The 24,788-nt window shown below is 39.8% G+C and overlaps 1 protein-coding gene across 1 annotated transcript in view; it reads right to left on the reverse strand.

The window, feature by feature from the left end:
- The window catches only part of ARAP3 (ArfGAP with RhoGAP domain, ankyrin repeat and PH domain 3), a gene marked incomplete at its 5' end in the record, with an annotated part of 117,575 nt that extends 97,981 nt beyond the window's left edge, over positions 1 to 19,594 (reverse strand). Inside the window, 6 exons of the mRNA XM_081325543.1 lie at positions 1,747 to 1,853; positions 2,203 to 2,393; positions 2,642 to 2,762; positions 4,054 to 4,123; positions 5,928 to 6,197; positions 18,588 to 19,594. Coding sequence (XP_081181669.1) covers positions 1,747 to 1,853; positions 2,203 to 2,393; positions 2,642 to 2,762; positions 4,054 to 4,123; positions 5,928 to 6,197; positions 18,588 to 19,594 — 1,766 coding nt within the window. The remainder of the gene's footprint in view (positions 1 to 1,746; positions 1,854 to 2,202; positions 2,394 to 2,641; positions 2,763 to 4,053; positions 4,124 to 5,927; positions 6,198 to 18,587) is intronic.
- Positions 19,595 to 24,788: the final 5,194 nt, after the last annotated feature.

Below are 24,788 nucleotides of genomic sequence, written 5' to 3' on the forward strand. Positions count from 1 at the left end.
AAGTATGGCGGTCCCATGGCACTGTGTTGGAACTGGGTGCCATTTCCAAGCAGCCCCAATCAATTGTGGTCACTCCCAATGTGGTGCCTGCTTCCAGGAACACATCACATGACCTCTGTATAGAAAGGCTGTGAAGTGGATCAGCTGTTCCCTGAAGGAGATCTATAGAGAAAGTACGTGGATTGGGCTACAGTATAATGGGGGTTAGGGAGAAGGGCGTGGGACCCAGTAGGATGGAAAGCAGGCCCAAGGCCTGGGGGATCTAGTGCAGGGAGGAAGCAGAGCATGGGATGCCTCAGGGGGTGAGGAAGGCGCTGGGAGGCCCAGAGCAGGTCATGTGTGAATTGAAGAGTTGCTATAGTGCAGGCCTAGGGCTCCCAGGGTCACCCCCATCCCATGCTCCACTTAATGACCACAACAGGGAGGGCAGGGATTGTGGTCATTAAGCAAGGTGGTCACATGGGCTCCTTGCTTAATGACACTAATCCTTATGACCATATTAGGCAGGGTCTATCACAATTGTAAGTCAAGGACTTCCTGTACACTGCTATTCTTGTTTTCTATTTCTTTTTCCTTCTTCATTTCTTCCCATTTCTCTTTCTTACCCATCCCCTGTCAAATAAACCATTGTTTTGCTGGAGGGAGCAGACCATGGAATTATATTCTTCTGAGGATTTTCCTATGATGAAGCAAGGAATTTAGAGCAAGCTTTTTTTCCCCTCTTGGGGACAAATATGTAGAATGAATAAGGCAGTAATTCTACTGGTTCCTGGTGGATAAGAACGTTGTTGATTTATCCTTTTGAGAATCACCAAAAAAACTTCCCTACTGGCCTCTGAAATGACATAATGGTCTCTGGAACAATACCCCATTTCTCACTGAGATAGGCATATGGATCAGAACCTCTGCATTTCAAGAAAATCGAGGGGCTTGCAGCTATATTCTCTTCAGGTACCTCTATTCACTAGAAATAGGATTTTGTCCCAGAAACCACTATATCAGTGCTAGGGTTCTAGAGGTATTTCACTTTAAAAAAATAGAGAAATGCCTAATTGGAGCACAACTCTCTTGTTTCTCCAAAGCACCCAAACAAGCACAAAAACTGATATGCTTTTTGCTCTTGTGATGTTAGTGAGAGTACAAGCAGTCTTTACACCATTTTGTTTACTGACCGTTCAAAGTTACAAAGGCAGTGAAAAAAGTGACTTGTGATCATGTCTCATATTTATGTTCATTGCAGCCTAACCATAATCATGTGATCAAAATTAGGATGCTTGGCAACTGACTCATCTTTATGACAGTTGCAGTGTCCCAGGGTCATGTGATCCCCTTTTGTGACCTTCTGACAAGCAAAGTCAAAGGAAAAGCCAGATTCCCTTAATGACCATGTGACTAGCTTAACAATTGGAGTGATTCACTTAACAACTGTAGCAAGAAAGGTCATAAAACGAGGCAAAACTCACTTAACAAATGTCTTACTTAGCAACAGAAATTTGGGGACCAATTGTGGTCATATGTTGAAGACTATTTGTAATAGTCCACTGTTTAATAGAAGGCAGGTACTTCATTTTTTTAAAAAATCTGCTGTTGCTAAGCAACGTAAAAAATGGGGTCCTGAGTGAGATCCTTGAGTGAATAGAGGGTTTCCCCTAGTGCCCAGTTATGCAGACCCCCAATGATAGCCCTGCTCAGCATGCAATACTATACCAGTTGAATGTACTTCTTTTCAGTACCATTTTCTGTTACCTGAAAATTTTGCATGGAGTGATGAGTTCAAAGTTACGGCCTTTAGCGTCTCGGACAGTTGAGTAGTGTATCTCGATCAGACAGATAGCAATGCCCATTTTAAAGAACTGCGGATGAAATATGGACAGGAGCTGCTTTGTATGTATAGCAGAAGAATATTATCTGAAACTTACAAGATTAATTTAAAATTGCCCTCTCTTTTTGACAAAGGAAAATACTAGAATAAATAACAATACTGTGAGCTGTGATCCAGTAATTTTTACTGCCAACAGCTTCGACTGTTCCTAGAGACTGCTTTTGCCCTAGTCTGACCTTATCGCTTGGGCCCACTTAAAGAAACATTCATCTATCGAAGCAGGGAAAACAAACTATAATATATGAAATGTGTTTATAAAGAAATAATTTTTTAAAAAAACTTTAGCCAGTTTCCTAAGACTGAAAGCCTTAAATGCTTACTTGCTCACTTTTGTACAGCCACATCTCACCCAGAATAAGAATTACAAACAGTCTGGATTTATAGCCTTTGAGTTCTAAATAGCCACGCTTTTGGACATGAGTGCTGTTGCTATTGAGACATGTTGGAGGGCAAAGATTTTGCCTGTCAGTGATTTTCTGCTGAAGAGTGCTGCACCATTCATGCCGCTGGGCTACAGAAATGATAACAAAATATAAGAAGATTACAAATATTTCTCAGAATGACTTCTGACATACAAAGCTACAGAAAAAGTCTGGTCTTTCTACATTTTCTTTTCCAATGAAGAATGGAAGAATTAAAGGGGAGTAAGGAGAAACAGAAGCGCTGCTTGCAAAAGGAGAAGAGGGAGCCACTACAGAGAAAACAGTAGTAGCAAGAAGAGAAGAAAGGCACGTTGAGATCAGGGATGAGATTTGTTACCTTCACTTTCAGCTCGGAAGACAAAAATCCTGTGTTTAGTGACGACTTGGAATTTGTTGTCCTTGATGGAGCGCACCGTGCCAATAATGCAGAGAGGAATCAGTCCTTTCGGATACGGTTCCTGCAACAACCCAGGCAGTTAGTGGTTTCTGCTCTTACATTCTTCTAGAACTTTCTTCCTGCTCAAACTTAACCCGGTTTTTAAAAATATATTTTCATTGAATACTTTAACTATATATGGTGACTAAAAAAAGAAATTCCAAGTATTATAAAAGTTATACTTTTTTCAATATTTTATTAACTTTTTATTGAGAACTGAGATAGTCTTTGACTTATGACCAGTCATTTAGCAACAGTTCAAAGTTACAACAGACTCTCCCTCAAAAGCTATTTATGGGCCAGTTCTGAAGCTCCAATGTTCACTCCCCCGATCATGTGACTGCAGTTTCGGCATTCAGCAACTGACCCACATTTACAGCCATTTGTGTCATGTAACCATGGTTTACAATGCTTTTCTATGTTTGTTTGATGTTTTTTCTGGAAACCAGTGTTCATTTCCAGTTTCTGGAAAAAACACCCCATAGTATACAATGGATGTGCTTAATGACCACAGCATTCACTTAACGACTGCCAAAAAGGTCACAAAATTGGGTCCAGTTATGTGATGACCTGTTTTATGGCCATCACAACTTGAGCAGGACTCAATTATGGTTGTAACTCAAGGACTACCTGTATATTATTTTAAAAATCTGAAAATTGCTGTAAAACTCTAAGCAAAATACAGTTATCAGGAATAGTGGATAGCACAATGTCAATCAAACAATGAATTATAAATTACAATAAAGTGTGTCCATAATAATGTAAGACTGTGTCGATTTAATAAAATGCTAATTAAGAAATTCTGTACAAATTACAATAAAGTGTGTCCATAATAATGTAAGACTGTGTCAATTTAATAAAATGCTAATTAAGAAATTCTGTAAAGCTGATATATTAGAAATTTATGTAGAGAAAAACCTAAAATTGGATATCATAAATATATATGCTAGAAATCTATGGTTTCCAAATTAAATGAAAGTCTGTGTCAGATTTATTTTCAAGATATGAAGTTACTGAAGCATACTGTCACAATCCAGCTTAACACCCATTCCATACTGGGTAAATGGAATGAGTAATGAGAAGAGGAAGACTTCAGAAAAGAAGCACATATCTAAGAAAATATGACATGTTGGAAAAAAAAATAGCAGAACTGTGACTCACATTCTTCATTTAGAGCAACTTTCCAGTCAACCTAACCTAAGATCAATCTTCTTTTTTCAATAACCAGAATCTACTTATTTTCCACCTACTCCATTTTGTATGCCCCAGCACATGTAACTGCTTAACATTAATATCTGTTATACTGTTCCCACCTTCTCATTGTTAAAATACATGAGGTTTTTCCCGTCAAATCTGACGAAACGTCTTTGGAAAACATAATTCCTATGGAGAATGAAAGGAGACTGTATTAAATCCAGCACTGTTCACTAGGGACATGACAATGATTATTAAGGCACTGATGTTTATTAAGGGACTCAGCTATACAGGTAGTCCTCGACTTACAACCTCAGTTGAGCTCAAAATTTCTGTTACTACATGAGACATTTCTTAAGTGAGTTTTGCCCCATTTGATGACCTTTCTTGCCATAGTTATTAATGAATCACTGCCGTTAAGTTAGTCACATGCTTATAAAGTGAACCTGGCTTTTCCACTGACTTTGGGAAAGTCAAAAGGGGATCACATGGCCCCGGGACACTGCAACCATCATAAATATGAGCCAGTTGCCAAGGGTCCAAATTTTGATCATGTGACCATGAGGATGTTGCAACAGTTGTGTGACAGTCACTTTTTTCAGTGCCACTTTAAATGGTCACTAAATGAACTGCCGTAAGTCGAGGACTGCCTGTATCTGCTTTTAAAGCTATAAGTGAAGAAGGTCAACTCTGCAAACAGTATTTGTTTAGTCACATGCAAATATATCAGTTTGTTAAAAGGAATATTATTAATATCTCTGAATGTGCTCTTTTAAAAATAAACCTCACTCTTGGTTTCAATATACCCAATTGAAAGCTAGGTGGAAGTTAGATCAAAAGGTTGGCATCACAATTATAGATCCAAATTTAGTAAAACAAATTAGAGACTTAAATTGTGCACATATAAAGAGGATATATAATGCTTTAATTGAATTGGATTCGGAAACGGAATTAGTTAAAGATTGTATGATAAAGTGGGCACAAAATATTCAGGAGCCAATCTCGTTGGACACTTGGGAGATAATTTGGGTCAGAAATCTTAAATTTACTCAGGCTCAAAACGTAAGAGAAATTTTTTATAAAATGTTTTATAGATGGCATTTGGATCCCAAGAAGTTGTCTAACATGTATCGTAACTTACAGTCTAAATGTTGGAGATGTGGTAGTTTAGAAGCCACCTATTTTCATATGTGGTGGACTTGTAGAAATATAAAAGCTTTTTGGATTAAAATTTGGTGGAACATTCAAAAGATTTTTAAGAGAAAGATAAAGTTTTCTCCGCAATTGTTTTTATTGGGTATTGTTGTAGATTGCGATGTTAAAGAAACCAATTTGATGTTGAATATGATAACAGCAGCACGGTTACTGGTGGGACAATACTGGAAGAAGGATAGTTTGCCTACTATAGAAGAATGGGTGTTTAAAGTTTCGAATCTTGCAGAAATGTCTAAGATTTCTGCTTACTTGAAAGATCATTCACAGGAAAGATATATTTCAGTTTGGAGGAGATGGATAGATTATATTCAGAATAAATATGGGACTAAAAAGTTCCATTTAGCTTATGAGTAGATTTTAGAGGGATATTGTTATTGATCTTAGTGTTGGTACTTTGTATGTATTTATGTTAAAGGGGAGTTAAAGCACATTATGAATTTGGTTAATTGTATATTATGCATAATTTTTATTTAGAATATGACTATTATAACTATAATCCTGTATTTAGCTCTGGGAAGTGGGGGGGAAGTGGGCGGGTTTGGGGTGGGGGGGGATTTGGGGATATATTGTAAAATCTTGTTCTTGTAAAACTCTTTAATAAAAAAAATAAACCTCACAATGATACCTTTATTAGTCTTAGATCAGAGTTACAAACTTTATAATATGATGTATAATGTAAACATAGCAATGGCTAATTTTCTTATCAAAAACATAGTTAGACTGAAAAGAAGAAGCTGGGAAGAAATAAAAGATAGGGTCCCTTCGGTCAGTCACCTACCCCTGTGGAGAGAGCTTGTCCAGCCAGCCACTGAGAACAGAGAGCGGCTGCTCTGACAAAGAGGTGTAGCTGGCGTAGGGAGAGATGGTCAAATCGTCTGAATTTTCAACAGAATATATGGGATCAGAGAGCCTGAATGGAGAACTGTTGAAACTTGTTGAAGCCTCCACGGTAGAGTAGTCCTCAGTCTCATTCTGAGCAATGCAGCTGATAATACAAGTTTCCCTCTTAGCAGATGGATTCTTTTCTTCTCTCCTGGGATTTCTGTCACTGAAAGATGAGTGTCAGATTTGTTTAATCAATCAGAAACTGGTAGAAACATGAATCCCTCTCCTATTGTAACTTGAGGCCAGTAAAAGCACTGCCAGCAAAAGAGGTAATTCCTAACTCTGAAGATACACACTATTTATGTGAGGTACATAGTAAATGTATATGTCATAATTTTGGCCCTTTGCTTAAAAGTAGAAGGATCCACCAAAGTTTCAATAAAACTTTCCAACACCTTTGTAGTGGAATTTATTTTATTCCTCACACTTGGAGTAGCAATAGAAACAAATGTGAGAAAAATGAGAACCATTAGAAGTATATTAGCTCCTTAGTGAATGGCTGCTCTCCATATATTGACAGTTATAAGCTTTCATATTGTATGGAAACTGGTCAATGAAAAGCTTTGTAAGAATTAAGTGCCTCTAAAATCTGTCTAGGGACGCGGTGGCTCAGTGGGTTAGGATGCTGAGCTTGTCGATCAGAAGGTCAGCAGTTTGGCAGGTCGAATCCCGAGTGCCGCGTAACAGAGTGAGCGCCTGTTACTCGTCCCAGCTTCTGCCAACCTAGCAGTTCGAAAGCACGTAAAAATGCAAGTAGAAAAATAGGGACCACTACGGTGGGAAGGTAACAGCGTTCCGTGCGCCTTTGGCGTCTAGTCATGCCGGCCACATGACCACGGAGACGTCCTCAGACAAGTGCTGGCTCTTCGGCTTTAAAACGGAGATGAGCACCGGCCCCTAGAGTTGGAAATGACTAGCACGCATGTGCGGGGGAACCTTTACCTTTACCTTTAAAATCTGTGTATTTCCTTTCCCTACTTCCTCTTTCCCTGCTGCAGTGTCCTCCATTCTCTTGTAGCCATTGTTCTCTATACCACACTCTGCTCCTCCTCCTCCTCCACCACCACTTATTTAACTATATTATTACAAAATATTAAACTTCTCTGCTACTATAACTGTAGTCTGCTATTTTAAGGATTATTTTTCCCCCAATGGAAGAGGGAGATTAAACTAGGCAGAGCAGCTTTCCTAAAACTGGAGCCCTCCAAAGGTGTTATGCTATAGAATTCCCACTGTAGAAAGCAAGGATGACAACTGTGAGAGAAATATGGAAGAACCATTATCAAACAAAGGAAGCTGAAGTCCAGAATTCCAGGAGGAACTTTGTGATTGTTGTTAACTATGGAGGCAAAGAAACAAATGTTCAAGATGAAGATTTTTCAGAGGTTTGAGCAACATGGCATTTGGGAGAATATATCGCATGAGTGCATAGTAAGTAGCCAATTTTTGTTTATTTTTCTTGTCTGGTCAGCTAGTCCAGCATTAGATCTATGATTTCCACTTAGTACCTATCTTTCGGTCTAGAAAAGACAGTGCTACAAGAAGTGTAACTCTGCTGCTTTTCTTGCAGTAGATGACTGCTCTTGTTATTATAGTAGAAGTTATTTACAAACTTCCTCTGTGATGCTCATAAATCCAGCCCTAAATCAACAAAAGGCAGGACACCCGACCAGCATGGTTACAGAAAGAACTCTCTGACAAATTAACAGACAAAAAAATGAAATATAAAAGAGAGGGACACATAACTAAAACAGTATAACAGGTAGTCCTCGAATTACAACAGTTTGCTTAGTGATTGTTCGAAGTTACAATGGCAGGGAAAAAAGTGACTTATGACCATTTTTCACACTTATGACCGTTGCAGCATCACCATGGTCATGTGATTTACATTTGGATACTTGACAACTGACTCAGATTTATGACGGTTGCAGTGTTCGGGGTCACGTGATCACATTTTGGAACCTTGTGACAAGCAAAACCAATAGGGAAACCAGATTCACTTAACAACCCTGTGACTAATTTAACAACTGCAGTGATTCACTTAACAAATGTGACAAGAAAAGTCATAAAATGGGGTAAAATTCACTTAACAAATTTCTCACTTAGCAACATAAATTTGGGGCTCACTTGTGGTTATTCTATTCTATTCTATTCTATTCTATTCTATTCTATTCTATTCTATTCTATTCTATTCTATTCTATTCTATTCTATTCTATTCGACAAGTGACTGTGTAGTCTCTTCTTAAAGAGCAGCCACGATTTCTGAAGACAAGCTGTTCCACTGGTTAATTGTCCTCACTAGGTCCTCTTCTATGATTCTATATTGCCCAGATTGCTGGGCAATATTACATATTATAATACATATTATAACTGAGTGAGCTGCTACTCCATCTGGCTGATGGACATCCTGATTTCTCTTGATCCTTTAGACTAGTCCAAGAGCTTCACATGGAGTATAGTCATCTATATTCATCATACATGATCAATACATTGTTGGCTTTTTACTCTTGTCTCTTGAGATGGACTGTGTGGCACTGTGGCTACTCCAAATATCAGAATTTAAATGCACTATCTGCCTTGGTATTTTCTGTAGTTAAGTCATCAGTTTTTCCTAACTGCTGTTACAGAGAAGGCACTACTGAGCAGATGGTACATCTCGCTTCTGGGAATAAGAAGCTGAAGGCTGCACACATTTTCTCTGTTCTGCTGGATTCTTGCTCTAGTGCCAGACTGCTCTGTCTCTAGCAAAGCAGATTGGTTGGAAATTGGTTGCAGACTCTTGCAAAGCAATGCAGCCCTCTAGGCCAGTGTTTCTTTATCTTGGCAACTTGAAGACATATGGACTTCAGCTACCATGTTGGCTGGGGAATTCTGGGAGTTGAAGTCCACAGATCTTCAACTTGCCAAAGTTGTAAACACTGCTGTAAACACAAGGTTGCTCAAAACAGACTATTTCAATTTATAGTCTGGGAACTCTCTTGCCTAGCTGAGGATAAAGATGATCCAGATTGGCCCCTTATGTGTTTTCCTATTCCTCTTCTCCTTGTGGCAGCAACACATGCTGCAAATGTTTGGGGAAGGGAAAAAGAAGGGGGAAAAAATAATTTGATTAAAGAGGGATGAGAGATTGTCAGGTTTTTTTCCATAACCATAAAAAGTCAAGGTAAATTCTCCATCTTCTCATAATGGCCAATAGATACTTTCTTCTGCCATTGCTCCCTGCTGCTCCCAGTCAGGTAGTAACCCTGAGTTTTCAAGAGTAGCAGTTCTGAAATTGTCCCATCCTGTCCTTCATGAACTATTCCAGTCCCTTTTAAAGCCACCCAAATTATTGACCCCCATGATAATAAATTCCACCAGCTTAAAGAGATATTTTCTTTTATCTCTTTTAAATCTTCTTCCAATCAACTTCTCTAGATGTTTTGCCATACATGATTTTGTAGACCTTCATCTCGTCATCCGCCTTAGCTGCCATTTTTGTTAAAGTTTCCAAATAATGGAGCTTTTTCTTGTAAGGCAGATTTTGGAAATTCCAATAATTCTGTTGTCCTCTTCTGTGCTGTTCCACTGAAATGTTAAGTTCTTTTTCACTGAAGGTTTCCAAACTAAGGTTCCATGGTCATCTGCCATGTATTGTGTTATCTTGTTCATACTATAAGACAGAAGAAGCTTCTACCTTCCTGTTCTACCCACTCCAGCATCCCCATATTTCTCCCATCCTCTATCATAATAGAATTGTAATTTTGAGGACACATGTACAGCTAGTCCACGACTTACAACAAATCTCTTACTTAGCAACATAAATTTTGGACTCAATTGTGGTCGTACGTTGAGGACTACCTGTAGTTATTATATGGCACATCTGTTTATTGTGTACATCCTTTTGCAATTCTAGTGCAAAATCTAATTGCTAATTATAAATCAGAAGTTCAGACAAAATTTTCCAAAATATTCAACTGATCTATTTTCTAAAAGAACAAGAATCCATGTTATGGGTATAGGACTTAGCCCCTTTTCATTGAGAATCCTCATAACCTGTGCTCCTGAGAACTGCTTTTCTGATCTGGTTCTTTCTTCCTAGGTTTAAAGGAAAAATGGATGAAGTATGGTCTAAAAACTTCGATTGTGATATCTGGATGTTCTATAAAGCTTGCATCGCATATCAAACAATTGCATTGCATATTAACATAGCATGTTAAAGGGAACAAATCATGCATGACATCTATAGGCAGAAAAGAAGACACACCACTTACATTGGGTCCTTGCTCTGGTTTGTTATATATTTTCGCACATCTCCATAGTCTTGGCATTCAGAAGTTGCTGAATTCTACAATAGTAAATAATAGTTCAGCAGAAACAACAATGACCAATTTTTCTTAGCCAGATGCTCAACTCTGACTCTTTTTCTTTGTGCATAAATTGATGCCAATGGAATTTTCATACTGGGTTGTAAATTATCTTTATATTTCCTTCTAAGAAGGAAAAAAATGGGCCTGAAGACATGGCCATTCCCTATTACGTAGTTGTATATAATGATTGCTTTGGGAACATGCTGATCCTTACTTTTTTGACTCCTAACAATTACAAGTATTAAATTTTCCTTACTGCTTTATAAATCTCAGGTGAAATTTTCTTTGAGCTTATCATATGGCACTCACAGTCTATCCTAATTTCATCAGTTTATACAAAGTTAAGCATCTGCTTCTCTCCTGCTGCCTCCTCCCAATCCACACACACATACCAGCCAATGCTGAGATAGGCGAATGTCTGGAAGAACACAGAAAAACAGTGTAAGATATCCATACCTGCCCCTGGGTGGGCCAGCAATGTCCAAACAGACTCTCACAATAGGGGCTGATGAAGTCGTCAACAACATCTGATGAAAAACAAAGTTGGACAAAGCAGTAATTACTTCAAAAATAAAAATGTAATGAAAAGATACTTCAGTCAAGTTAGGTTGAATCTGATCTAGATAGAACAGAAATGGAAAATAGAAAAAAAATCATGTCTAACTGTCTCTTATGTACCTCTTGTTAGCAGAAAGAACTTTGTGCTATAGGCACACAGGAAGGAGGGAAGTTTTGTTTTAGCAATTAGAAAAACTTCCTTGCTTCTAGTACTGTTGTTTCAAAAAATGAGCTGTTGCTCTTTTTTCTCCATGAAAAATGAATTAGGTATTTTGATCACCATGTATATTATATTATTTGCTCATAAAATTCTCTGAGGAAGGGAAAATGGAAAAAAAAGAACACAACAAATTACATTGAAGGGAAAGATTTGGTTCACGGGACCACGCTCTGAGTTTCCTGGATGATGAAATATAATGAATTGCGTCTCACAACAAAAGCATCTGCAGATTACATAAAAACTCCAGCATATTTTCAATGAGGTCTTATGTTGTTGTATTATGACATTTGAGATAAATACTGTGGATAATGTTGTGGAATTGGCAACATGATGTAATGGTGCAGGTTTTATCATTTGCCTACTTTTATTACATTGCAGAGTAACAAGGATTGCTAAAATGCATTCATACAAAGCATGACAAACTTGAACAGCAGAACTAACAAGGGGACCCATTGAACCAATGAAAATTCAGAAAGAACATTGGGTCGAAAGTTAATGGCCTTCATTTTCTATACACTAACAGAATAGAAAAATACACTAAAGGAGCTTGAAGTATCTGAAAGTCAGAAAGATAAACATGATTTAATAGTATGCTGAAGACATAGTGAAATGACTCTGATAACTGGAATATAGCAAACGAAGGATATAAGTATTATTCAAGAAAACCTGAAACAATGGAAAGTGAAGATTTGGGCACACCCTGAAGAGAAAAGAGGAGGGGGCGGAGACAGGAAGGGAAATAAAAGGAGGCAGTTTGGGCAGGAGAGGGAGAGAAAAATGGAGATGCAGCCTTAGGAAGAGGAGTTAGCTGGAGCTGCACTGAAGAGAATAGGAGGAGAAGGAGCAAGAGAGGAGAGGATAAAAAAACAGGCCTGCTGGCAGCCGATGAATGAATAAATGAATGAGCCTTTATTATCAAAGTACAACATGTATACATTGAGATTGGCTGAGCCAATCTACAACTTTGTGGCAGCCATCTGTGCCGGGTGCACACACAGGTGGCAGAGACAAACAGGCAAGAAACGCAGCTGGGGAAGGATTGCCCTCTGGGAGGAATGAAGAAAGGCAGCATCCCCTGAAGGAGACCAGCAAATGGCCCTCGCCCACTTCACACACCTGTAGACTCTGGGGGAGGAGATGCCACAAGCGGCATGAGAGTCCATGTTACCTGTGCTACACTGCCCAGACCCCAGCCTGCCCGTTTTTGGCAGGCAGCAGCGCACTCTCTTCACTGCGTGGAGAGGCTGGGCTGGGCGAGGTGAAGCTGGTGAGAAGCTGAACCAGGTGCATGCAGAGGAGGCGGCGAGCACCTGGCGCCTGGCATCCCAGGTAAAAGGGAAGTGCTCAGAACACGGTCAGCCTGCGGGGCAAAACAGTCACCTGGAACACCAGGCACCATGCACTCACCGCCTCCTCTGTGGGCACCCAGACAGGTTCAGCTTCACCCGGCCCAGCCTCTCTGCATGCTGAGGAGAGGGCGCCACTGCCTGCTGAAACCGGCGACGTAGCGCAGGTAACGTGGACTCCAGTGGTGGGATTCAAATACCTGAACATCCAGTTCTCTGCTTGGATGCAGGCCTGGGCCTCTGAGGCCTAGAATGGACTTCCGGAAGTGACATCCATGCACTTCCTGTGGGCTGTTCTAGGCAGTGGCGTAGCGTGGGTTGTCAGCACCCGGGGCAAGGCAAGTAATTTGCGCCCCCTAACCCGTGGATTTTAGCACTCGAGTCTCTTCCACTAGATTAGTTAAAGAAACCCTTACCCCCTAAGCACATGTATTGTTTGTTATGAAAATACTGATGTAATTAAAGTAAAATGCATCTAAATACAAGTTTATTTTCAAACACTTTATTGAGTGCGAACATGCATTACACATTCTCCACATTTTCAGCAGGTCTATGAATACAAATCTACAAATGTAGTAACCTAGCATGGGCCATGCTATTATATGTCGTCTCACAACCATCGTAAACGACAAAAAATATCAAGAACAAAAACTAAACATCAAAATGGAACCATACCCTGGAGATGATCCAAGACTGGGCTAGATGGAGCCAACTTCCTCAATCCTGTACCTCTAATTGTAATTCTTTAATAGAAGTGCAAGATATCAATCTGTATATACAGATTAATTTAAATTCGCCTGCTTTTAATTAGCGCAAATTTTTCAACAACGGAATTGAAATCTACATTAAAGTCTCTCTCAATGGACAGTATTGCTAGATTACTCAGTCTTTCTTGGCTCATTGTAGATCTCTGATATGTTTTAATTAGTTTACGTTTTGAGAAACTTCTTTCACAACTCGCTGTAGAAACAGTGATAGTAAGAAAGATTCTTAATGTGACAACAAAGTTAGTTAAACTTTCTTGCAGCTTCCACTTATACACCCAGGGCGGTTTAAAACCATGAAATACAAAAAATTAAAATCAATTAAAAACAATTAAATTAAATTCAAGCCCCAAGAGTAAATCTAAAACCCAGTTAAATTAACAACCCCACAGTCTGGACCAAACAGATCAAAGAGCCAAGTTTTCAGGTCCCGGCGAAATGAGCGAAGGTCGGGGGCAGTCCTAAGTTCCGTAGGTAGTTGGTTCCATGGGGCAGGCGCACCCACAGAGAAGGCCCTTCCCCTGGGAATAACCCGCCGGCATTCATTAACCGGCGGTAGCCTGAGAAGGCCCTCCCTGTGGGGGCGCACAGGACGATGGGAAGTTGATGCCGGCAGCAGGTGTTCCCTTAGATAGTCCGGACCCAAGCCATTTAGGGCTTTATAGGTCATTACCAGCACCTTGAATCTCACCCGCAGGGCAACCGGAAGCCACTTGTGGACTTCAACTCCCAGAATTCCTGAGCCAGCAATTCTGGGAGTTGAAGTCCATGAGTCATAAAAGAGCCAAGGTTGCCTAACTCTGGCATATGGCATCTCCAGAGTCATGAAATCACTGAGGTACAAATTTAGTTTAAAGAAAGTGTCAATAATTCCAGTAAGTCTGAAACTATGGATCGGCCCATGTTTTCATTCTTATTTTTTAACTGGGACATGCCCATATCAGAAATATGTAAGTGAGGTTAAAACTGAGGAAACGTCTGGGATGTTTCTGCAACTTCCCAACGACCTCCAAGCAAATGTTAACCAGGTCCTAGGGCTGCTTAGCTTCCAAGATGCTGAGGAAGAATGTCCAGGTAGTCCTCGACTTACAACAGTTCATTTAGTGACTGTTTGAAGTTACAGCAGCACTGAAAAATGTGACTTTCACACTTACGGCCCTTACAGTAACCCCACGGTCACGTGATCAAAACTTGGTCGCTTGGCAACTGACTCATATTTATGACGGTTGCAGTGTCCCTGGGGTCACGGGATCACATTTTATGACTTTCTTACAAGCAAAGTCAATGGGGAAGCCAGATTCGCTTCACAACCGTGTCAGTAACTTAATAACTGCAGTGATTCTCTTAACAACTGTGGTACAAAAGGCTGTAAAATGGGGTAAAATTTACATAACAAATGTTTCACTTAGCAAGAAAAATCTGGGGCTCAGTTGTGGTCGTAGGTTAAGGACTACCTGTAAATTCTGCAAAGAAAGGAAAAATGACATTCTACAGGGGAGAGCTAGTCTGGTGTAGGGTAATGGTTAAGTTAGAAACCAGGTGAGCCACAGGCCCACCTTAGGAGCAAAGTCAACAGAGGACCTTGGACCAGTCACACCCTTTCAGCCCTAGGAAGGAGGCAATGGCAAACCACATCTGAAATCTTATCAAGAAAACTAGGTTAGACTGCCTAGTGTAGGCAGTCATGCAAATCAACACTGACATAAAGGTGCACACACCTCAAAACCAGAGGATATGTAACAACCCACCACAACTACTTAAGATAATGCAACTTGCTCCCAAATAACCATGCACAACTTTGCCCCTTCAATGAATAAAAAGCAGAACTTCTGGATATTAAGCCACCTTTCCCAACGTATTTAACCTTCTAGGGGACCAATATTATCATATCACCAGGAGAGCCAAAACCGGTCCTATCAAAGCTGGAAAGAAGGCAGAGGGTGCTCCAGCAATTAATTTAAACAGGGTGCAATTAAAACAACTCCTGGATTTTGATGTCACAGTTAAAGAGATCCTCAACCGAGTTCACGGGCTAGGTTTAAAAACAAACTGGAACACACCGTGAACGGCGCCATGCAAAGCAAAATCTCCAGGTTCCGACGACCAAAACCCAAGCTCCTCCTCGTGTGACAAGATTAAGCACCCAGGCGCGCCTCCGAGAGAGCCACGCAATCAGCGCAGAAGGCCGGGAGCCCAGCCTTCCCAGCGCCGTTCTGGGCACCGCCTTCCAAGGATCTCGCTGCAAATCCTCGGCGGGCTCAGCCTCGCCTGCTCGGCCCTCCTTCTCGGGGCGAAGCGAGCTGGGCGCCTTCCGCATTCTCCGTCCGCTACTCTCCGAAATAACCCGAGCGGTCTCCCTCTCTCGCTCCCCCGTGCCTTGCTTGGCCCCGGGCACCGTCCTGTTCTCAGATCGCCTCGCAAGGCTGCCACTCGCCCCCCCCCAGATGTTGCGCCCGGTGCGGCCGGCCCCCCCTGCACCCCCCACGCTACGCCACTGGTTCTAGGCCTGGGAGGCCTCCTCCAGGCCTCCCAGGCCTACAACACACTTCCAGAAGTGACATCAATGCACTTCTAGCAGGCCATTCTAGGCCTGGGAGGTCTCCACCAGGCCTAGAACAGATTTCTGGAAGTGACATCATGCACTTCTGGTGGGCTGTTCTAGGCCTGGGAGACCTCCTCTAGGACTCCAAGGCTTAGAACGGACTTCCAGAGGCAGCATCGGTTCAGCCGGTTCTCCGAACTCAACAAAATTTAGCTACTGGTTCTACTGAACTGGTGCGAACCGGTTGAATCCCACCACTGGTGGACTCTCATGCCACTCACGGCGTTGCCTCACCTGGAGTCCCTTCCCCACCTGTGTTTCTTGCTTGTTTTTCTCCCTCCCTCATCACAAATATCTTTCCACCACTCTGCTTTTAAGGCTGTGCAGCTCTTCTCCAAAAATGTAAATCACATGACCCTGGGGATGCTGCAAAAGTTATGTGTGAAAAATGGTCATAAGTGACTTTTTTCAATGCCGTTGTAACTTCAAACAGTCACTAAGCAAACTGTTGTAACTTGAGGACTACCTGTACTTTATCACTTTTTTCCTTTTTTTGGTCAAGTTTTTTACACCATGCTAGGTGACTGGTGGTATTCGAATATTGCCATATCCTAAAAGTGGTACAATCTGTGAAAAGGTTGAAAAGCCCTGGAATAGAGGACCAAAATTACACATGTACCAAATGTAAACTGAGTGAATTACTTGAAGAAAAAGTAGAAGGTGTAGAGGCAACTCTAGCCACTCTGAGACTCAATCTACAAAACAAGAATGTCCAACCAGAGGAAGAAGACTGTAACCAAACTGAACACAATAAGGAACTAACAACTATCAGAAGAAAGAAACTGTACATGAACCTTTAAAGACAGACCGATGGCAACATGTCACTCATACAAGAAAACAACAACCATTGTCCCTGGTGTCTAGTATAGCCCAGTCCAGTGAAGCCCCTCTGGAGCTGAGCAATCAATTTCATATCTTTCCCCCTGGAAGAAATCATGCAGACATCATCAAGTGTTCCTGCAATCAATTTTGGTCACCATACTACAAAACTAAACAACCTGTTTAGAACTGGGTAATATAGGTCAATATAAAAGAAAAAAAGAATGACATTGCCATAGGTACTGTGTTTCCCTGAAAACACACAAGAAGCAGAGCACAGAGTTTACAATGTTAGATGAAAAATCTCTCTTATCCTGCCCTTTCCCATTACTGCCCAAGAGAGCTACAAGCTTCACTCACTTGAATAGCTGAGAGGTCCTTCAGATGAATGTTGTGAATTCAAGCACAACTGTTCCAGGGAGCTAAGAAAAGAGAGAGAAGATTTTATTTGAGATTTATAGCCGTCCTGTTCTCTGCTATTGGAAATATACAGGTAGTCCTTGTCTTACAACAGTTCATTTAGTGACCATTCAAAGTTGCAATGGTACTGAAAAAAGTGACGTGATTGTTTTTCACACTTACAACCATTGCAGCAGACTGCAAATGTCCTATGCCAGCTTTCAAGGACATACCACTGGAACAGAGGTACTGTGTGGTAGTGGGTTTTTACTTGGAATGGTTTGGAACACATATCTAGCATTATTCCAAGAGAGCAGTAGACAGTTGTCCAAAAATGAACCAGGCTGATAGGCTGGTGATGTGGTAGGAGATAACACAGAGAAAGGGGCACCTGAGTTCTCTTCCATTTTTTTTAAAAAAGCTGCTATTAAGGTCAATAGCATGCAACTGAAGCAGCAGTGAAGTGAAGTTGCCGGGTTTTTTTTAGAAAGTCTGCTGATATTGCCCCATTGGAATACTGCGTGATATGGGAGATATAATGCATGATTGGGTAGAATTGGAGAGGGAGCTGAATACAGAATTACAGATTAACAAACTTGGAAAGGACTTTGGAGGTCTTCTAGTCCAACCTCCTGCTCAGGCAGGAGACCCTATACCAGGGGCATCAAACTGCCAGCCCATGGGCTAGACACGTCACACAGAAGCCGTGCCAACCCCATTGGCGACAATGGCAAAACTGTCCCGATACATTGCGTTTGACATGTCTGCCCTATACTATTGCAGACAAATGACCATCCAAACACTTCTTAAAAACCTCCAGTGATAGAACACTCACAACTTCTAGAGGCAAGCCATTCAAGGAATTGTTCTCACTCATAGGAAATTTCTCCTTTATTCTAGGTTGGATCTCTCTAAGTTTCCATCTGTTGCGTCTTTGGAAATCACTGTCCAAGTACTTATGTAAGTGGCTGCCTGAGGAAGCTAGGTGTCATGTTAGTCTCTAGCAGCAATGCAAAACAAAATAGCTACAGAAAGCAACAACTTTAATGGAGAAAGGTGTGTGCTACAGCCAAAACTGGCCAGTAATTACAAGTAGACCTCAACCTACACAATCGCCACAAAAACTGGACATAAGTAAAAATTTTACCAGGAGATCTAAAAACATTATCACCATATTGTCTAAATACATATTAAAAATGTATTATGGCAAAAATAATAAATGGCATCAGAACAAAAAGTGTATTTGGCACAATGTAAATATAATATTATTTGAATCAAATTAATTATATCGTTTCTAATGTATTTTCTCTTCTGTCACAACAAAAAACTGGCAGTAAAGATTAGCCCCATTCCTATTCTATTATTATTACTAATGATTGGCATATACATATGTACACATAGACACACAATATTTTTCACAGTCTTCCTACTCTAGCTGAGGCCTTTCTAATTGAAAGCAGTAAACCACACTGCTAGGAAGAGCATACGTACTTACCCAGTCTTCTCTGTGTTAAAATTTCCATTTTGTAGCACTATTTCAGAATGCTGTGTGCTAGTCACACCTCTCAGGCTCTCCTTCATTTCTACTTTTTTAACTGGCAAGGGCAAAGCAGCATCTGGTAACATCTCTTTCTTATTCTCCAGGGAGGCTGTCTGAATGAGGACAGAAGGAACAAATACAGTCTCTGCCTGTATTTTCTGAGCAGTTGAAATGGATGTGGTTGAACTGATGTCCACAGACTGGCCGCTACATAGACCGGAAAACGTGGGAATAGAAGGAATGGACAAAGTTTTAGACAAATGCTTTCCTTCAGTACTCATTTCATTGATGTGAACAAAGTTCTGAATACCAGTTCCAGAATTATCCTCTATTGCTCTTCTCGGAGAAGCTAGAGCATGGACTTGGTCTTCTGCGGTTATATCAAAAGTCTGACCATTTGTGGTACATTTTTCTTGCTCAAATCTCTCTTGAATATTATGCATTGCTTGTGCAGAACAAAAAGTGGGTTTATGAACAGGTAGCAATATTGACAATGGGTCTGGCTGTAGTTTGGCTGTTCCATGATCATGTGGGAATACAGTTCTGGGTTTAGGTATTGGCTTTTCTATAGGATATGTAGACTCTTTATTCAGAAGTGAAAGTTGTAGCTGACTGGCTAAATCATGATCAACCTCAGAGTCAGAAATAGTTTTTGCCAACATTTCTTCATTTTTTACCACAGGTCTATCTGGAGAATAAGTACATTCAGCTGAATGGGAATCTTCTGCCATGTGTCCACTTTTGTTGTCCACAAAGAGATGGGTTTGCTGTACTAAATTCAGAATTCTTTTACAGTGGCCTGTAGCAGTGATGCCAAGTTTCTGTAGGTCCTCCTTACGGAGAGAGGCCACATCTCTTACTAAGACATATCCATGTTGTTTGAAGATATCTTGATAGGTTTCCAGATGAATGATGGCAAGCCAGTCTGCAATATCACAATCCATGTGACACGAAGAATTCATGTCAGTTCAGCATGGAAGTAGACTTCTCAGTCTACAATCTATGAGACATCAAAGAAAGAGTGAAAACTTTGGACATTAAAATTTTGCAATAGTGATGTAATCTATAACCTAAATCTGGTATCAGTGAAAAAGAATAAATACATTAGGTTTTTTAGTCTGAATTCTTATTTTGGTTTCAGTTGGTTGGGAAAAATAAATAGATGCTCAGTTCAAATAAAGAGTTCAAATTGCTGTTTTCTGAACTCAATATAGTTATTTTGGCTAATATTCCATTTATGACAAAGGGTTCCTAAAAAAAAATCCCTATTTGAACAATAGGGATCTTTTTTCCCCAGGAAAAACGGGCTAACTAGCTGTTACAGAGCACTTTCAGCCATCCAGTTTTCAGTGCATCTAAGAAAGAATCTCCTTTTTGATTTTCCATGGGAGAGTGGGGAGAACATTTAGAATAACATTCTTTGAAAAAAATATAGATCAACTTTTAAAAAATGTAAGATTCTCCAAAAGCAAGGTGCTTTGATAGTGAGGAAAAAAAGAGGAAGCGTTTGTAATAAAAAGATAGCATGATCTATGCTACAATTTGTTAAAAGGTGAAGCAAGTCACAAAAAAGTCATATATAGTAAGAAATTACTGTTCATATTTATCATAATCAGTAAATAATATAGAATAAAAATGTCTTCTACTTTCATTGCATCGCAGCAGTGTATGGAACAGTGTTTCTTAATACATCTTTTAATGTTGATAGATTCACCAATCCTAATCCTAATCATCATAATTATCTCCCCCCACCTTTGTGGATTAATGTCCCTGGTGTTTTGCAGAAGACCTGAAATTGCAAACCTGGTCATGATTTGCGGGAAAGATAGATCTCATATCACCAAGACTAACTAAGTAAACATCAGTTAACTAATTTCCAGAGTACAAAACTACAGATTGGAAAAAGAAAATAAATAGAACGAACATGTCGTTTAACACTTTTCCCTTTTGCCTTTTCTCTGCTTCAGATCGTACATGCTCAGGCTATGAAATCCATCCCAACTGTTTCATGGCTAGATCCTTAGTGCAAGGAGTAGCTCAATCCTACTTCAGTCAGTGGAGTAGCCTGTTCTACCTAATCCTGATTCTGGAGAAGGAATCGGGAAATGGAGCTCCATCCTTTATTATCTAGCATGGAAAATCATTTATATGTATTTTTTTTTATTCAACTGGGACAAAAACTACAGGTAAACTGGAACATTATGTATAAAGCATGCCACATTTTCATAGAACGATGTGGAACGTATGCCCAACATTCCCAAAGTTCCCACTACATTGTTGAACTCTTTTCTTCATCTGTTCTGATATACTAACACACAAATGTACATCAACTGAGGTAAAATAAGACAGAGCAAATAATACATATAGGAAAAGATCCCCATCTGCTTTATTTAAAAATTTACACAGCTTACACAATTTAAAAAAAAAATGCTTGGGAGCATGGAGTTTACATAAAAATTAGTACAAGTAAAAAAACAAAGAAAAAAACTAAAAGGTAACAGCGTGATATACATACATTGTGAAAAGACAGAGAAGAAAAATTTAGGAAATAAGACCAGAGATAGTTATATAAACAGATTAAAAGAAGATTAAACCAGATGAGTATGATGAAGGGAATAAATGAATCTATTGGTCATTTGTTAAGAGAGCAATATTAGAAACAATATCAGTCAAAAAGAAAATTGGGATAGCAATTATGGATCTCTGTCTCTTTCTCCATTGTACTCTTTTGTTTCTTAAGGGAGTGGCCCCTTTTTGTAATAACTTCTTTTGAATTGTGGTGCTATCCAACCACATAAGAGAGAAAAAGGATTTAAATCAGGGAAACAGTAACTAAGATCCAGAAAAGGTGGATCTTGACTATACTGATATATTGATAAGCAACACTTACCCTTTATCCAACTCTTCACTAATAGTCATTACAGTTGGTCATGTAAGACAAGCGTTATAAGATATCTTTCACATTCCTGTTTGGAGAACAGTTCAGATATGGATACCTTCCCACAAATGAAGCAGCTCCTGCTACTACTTGGCTGTTGTTCCCCCTCACCCTAACTCAATTCTTCCATTTCCTCCCATTGTTCAAGAGAGGTTTCCTTCCTGTTGCCTTCTCCCACCCTGCAAACAGAAATTATTCACTTTACTGTGAATTGTCAATGATCCTCTACATGAGAATATTTTATACATGTTATATGTACACCTCAGTGAGGTGATAATTCTATGTTTTGAGGTATTTAAACTGCAATGGGAACATTGAAGATACTGAAGATACTTTCTTATATACTTTCTTATATCTCTTATTAAGAATTGGCCCTAAATTTGTAGAGACTTATTTGCAGGGCTTTTTTCTCATAGAACGCTCAGAACGGAGTTCTGGCACCTTTTTTGGATGGAACCTTGTAGAGTAGGCAAGGCGGGTTGTATGACATGTGTGAGTTCCAGCACCTTTTTCTTTTACAAAAAAAGCACTGCTTATTTGGCTTATTTTCAAACACTATTCCTGTCCATCTCCTAGCTAAGCTAGCAAAACAAAACTCACAAAGATTTATTTTAGTCCGGCAAATCTTTCAATTATCCTACCAGTTAAGATAGTTAAATATAATAGAGTCTTTATATGTAAGGCCTATGAATACATGCTGAGAAAATGACAATTTCTGATTAATGTAGATTCCAAATCTATGAGAATTCTCTCAGATATGGGGGTTGGTAGTTTGGCTCATGAATTGTACAAATTTGCTGTTGTCCTGTTTATCCCTGGCCATCACCTTTTTTGCTTTCTTTTTATTTTATTATATTATTGACATTTTTATTTAAATATTTTATTTAAATAAAATATTTATTGATATTTTATTGATTGTTCAGAATTGTTTTGCGAGACGGGCAGTCATATATATCCAATAAAATAAAATAAAAATTACAAAATATTCAGAGAAGACTGCCAGGATGATGAGGCAACTGGAAGCCAACTCCTATGAAGAACTGATTCTGCTTAGTCTAGTGAAGAGGAAGCTCTTCAGTGGGTGATCAATCGAACAGCTTGCCTCCTGGATGGGTACTCCATCACTCAAGGTTTTCAAGAAATGATTGAAGAACCATTTGTCTGGGATGGAATAAGGACTCCTGCCTTGGGCAGTGGGTCAGATTAGAAAATGTTCAAGGTCTCTTCCCAGCCCTATAATTCTATAATAGGAGTTGTGTTAGCTGTGTTCAAATATCTAAGGGACTGTTATATAGAAGAGGGAGAAGACTTGTTGGAGGACAGCAAGCCCAGAACCAATGAGTACAGTTAAATGGTATATTGCAAGGGTCCCAAGCCCCTGGGTTGCGGCCTGTTCAGAACATGGCTGCGGAAGTGGCGGGCAAGTGCTTGCGCGCAGCTCCACTGGCATGTGCAGTGTGCAGGTAGGCGAGTGAGGATGCGCATGCAGCTCCATTTGATCCATGGTTTACCTGCCTTCCCTAATGCCTGCTTATTCATTGCAAAGAAAATTTTCCACTCTAACCATTCAAGAAGCATATAAAATAAGAAACATTCCTATAGTTTACTAGAAATGCTAAGGGGACTAATCAGGAGATATTTGGAAGAGACCATGCTATTATCTGTGACAAGATTTTATTATTCATGTTCTATATATGAAATATTTAACAGGTAGAACTTCAGTATTGTATATTATGTTTATAGTATTTTATTACTTAGATATTTTGTTACCCAGGCTCTTTTTAGTTCAGTATTCTCTTAATATACTCACTGCATTGAAGTAAACTGTTGTATGCAATTTTATTGATCTTTTAGATATTAGGCATTTTAATTGTTTTCTTTAGACAAATGTTTATTTTTTGTGTGTGCCATGGCTTTTCATGCTTTTATTCTGTTAAAAATTACTGTTTAATTTTATAGCCAGTAACCATAACCGAGATTATCTATGTGTCTACTTTCCTTTTATTTCTAATATGCATGAAGAACACTTTTTAAAATTATCTTTGCTATCTCTAACAAGCCTTAGCTTATTCTGTTTCAGTTTTTCTGAAAAAAAAATCTGAAAAAAGGAAGCTACTTTGTATTTTTCTTTGGTTATGTGTTCTTTTTTTTATTCCTTAAATATGTGCCTTTTCTCTTAAGCATTATCTAATTTGGCATATTCCATCATTATTTGTTTGAATCCTGCTGTTATTACTTTTATAAATAACTCAAGGCAGCGAACATATCCAATGCGTTTTCCTCCTGCTATTTTCCCCACAACAACAACCTGTGAGGTGGGTTGGGTGACTAGCCCAAAAATCACCCATGACTGATGTTCATGGCTAAGGCGGGACTAGGACCAGTGGTGAGATTCAAATAATTTAACAACCGGTTCTCTGCCCGAAGAGCAACTTAAGAACATGTAAAGGAACAGGCTTCCCTGAAAGCCAAAAATAAAGCGGGGGATGAGTAAGCCATCTGAGGAAGAGGCAGAGAGGGAAAACTACTGCAGGGTGGTCAGTTTCACCCACCACCAGCTAGGAACAAAACTTCTCAAGCGTTGGGCAGGCCATCTGCAGAGTGAAGCAGGGGCGGCGGGGATTGAAGAAAGCTTCTCCAGATGCAGACGTGGCTCTTGTGCAGCGGCGGCAGAGCCTTTTGCCATCACTACCCCCCTGACTCTGAAATGGCAGTGGGTGGGGGGACCGGGTAAGGCCCATCCTCCATAGCATGGCAGTCTGGCTCAGGAGGGAAGTGAAAGGGAAGAGGCAGGCAGGCAGCTGATGTGATCAAAGGCACCACATCTCCGTTTGGTTTCTGTCGCTCCTCTCTTGGATTTTGGGGAGGGTTTTTTTCCCCCAGCTGGAAGGAAGTTGAACGAAAACCAGACGTGTTCTGGAAAACACAGATTTATCATAACTGATTCACCGAACTCAACAAAAAATTAGGTATTGGTTCTGCCAAACCGGTGCAAACCAGCTGAATCCCATGACTGACTAGGACTCATGGTCTCCCACTTTTTAGTCTGGTGCTTTAACCACTAAACAAAAATATTGGTTATACAGTTATTATAGACTGTGTTAAATCTTCTAGTGATAGAGTGATAGAGTGGGACTGTTGACCATAATCAGATATCAAGTTATTTTAATTGTTCTGTACTTTTTGGCAATTTATTTTTACACTGCAACTTGCCACTT

Source organism: Vipera berus, assembly GCF_964194415.1.
Source record: "Vipera berus genome assembly, chromosome: 3".
Classification (NCBI taxonomy): Eukaryota; Metazoa; Chordata; class Lepidosauria; order Squamata; family Viperidae; genus Vipera; species Vipera berus.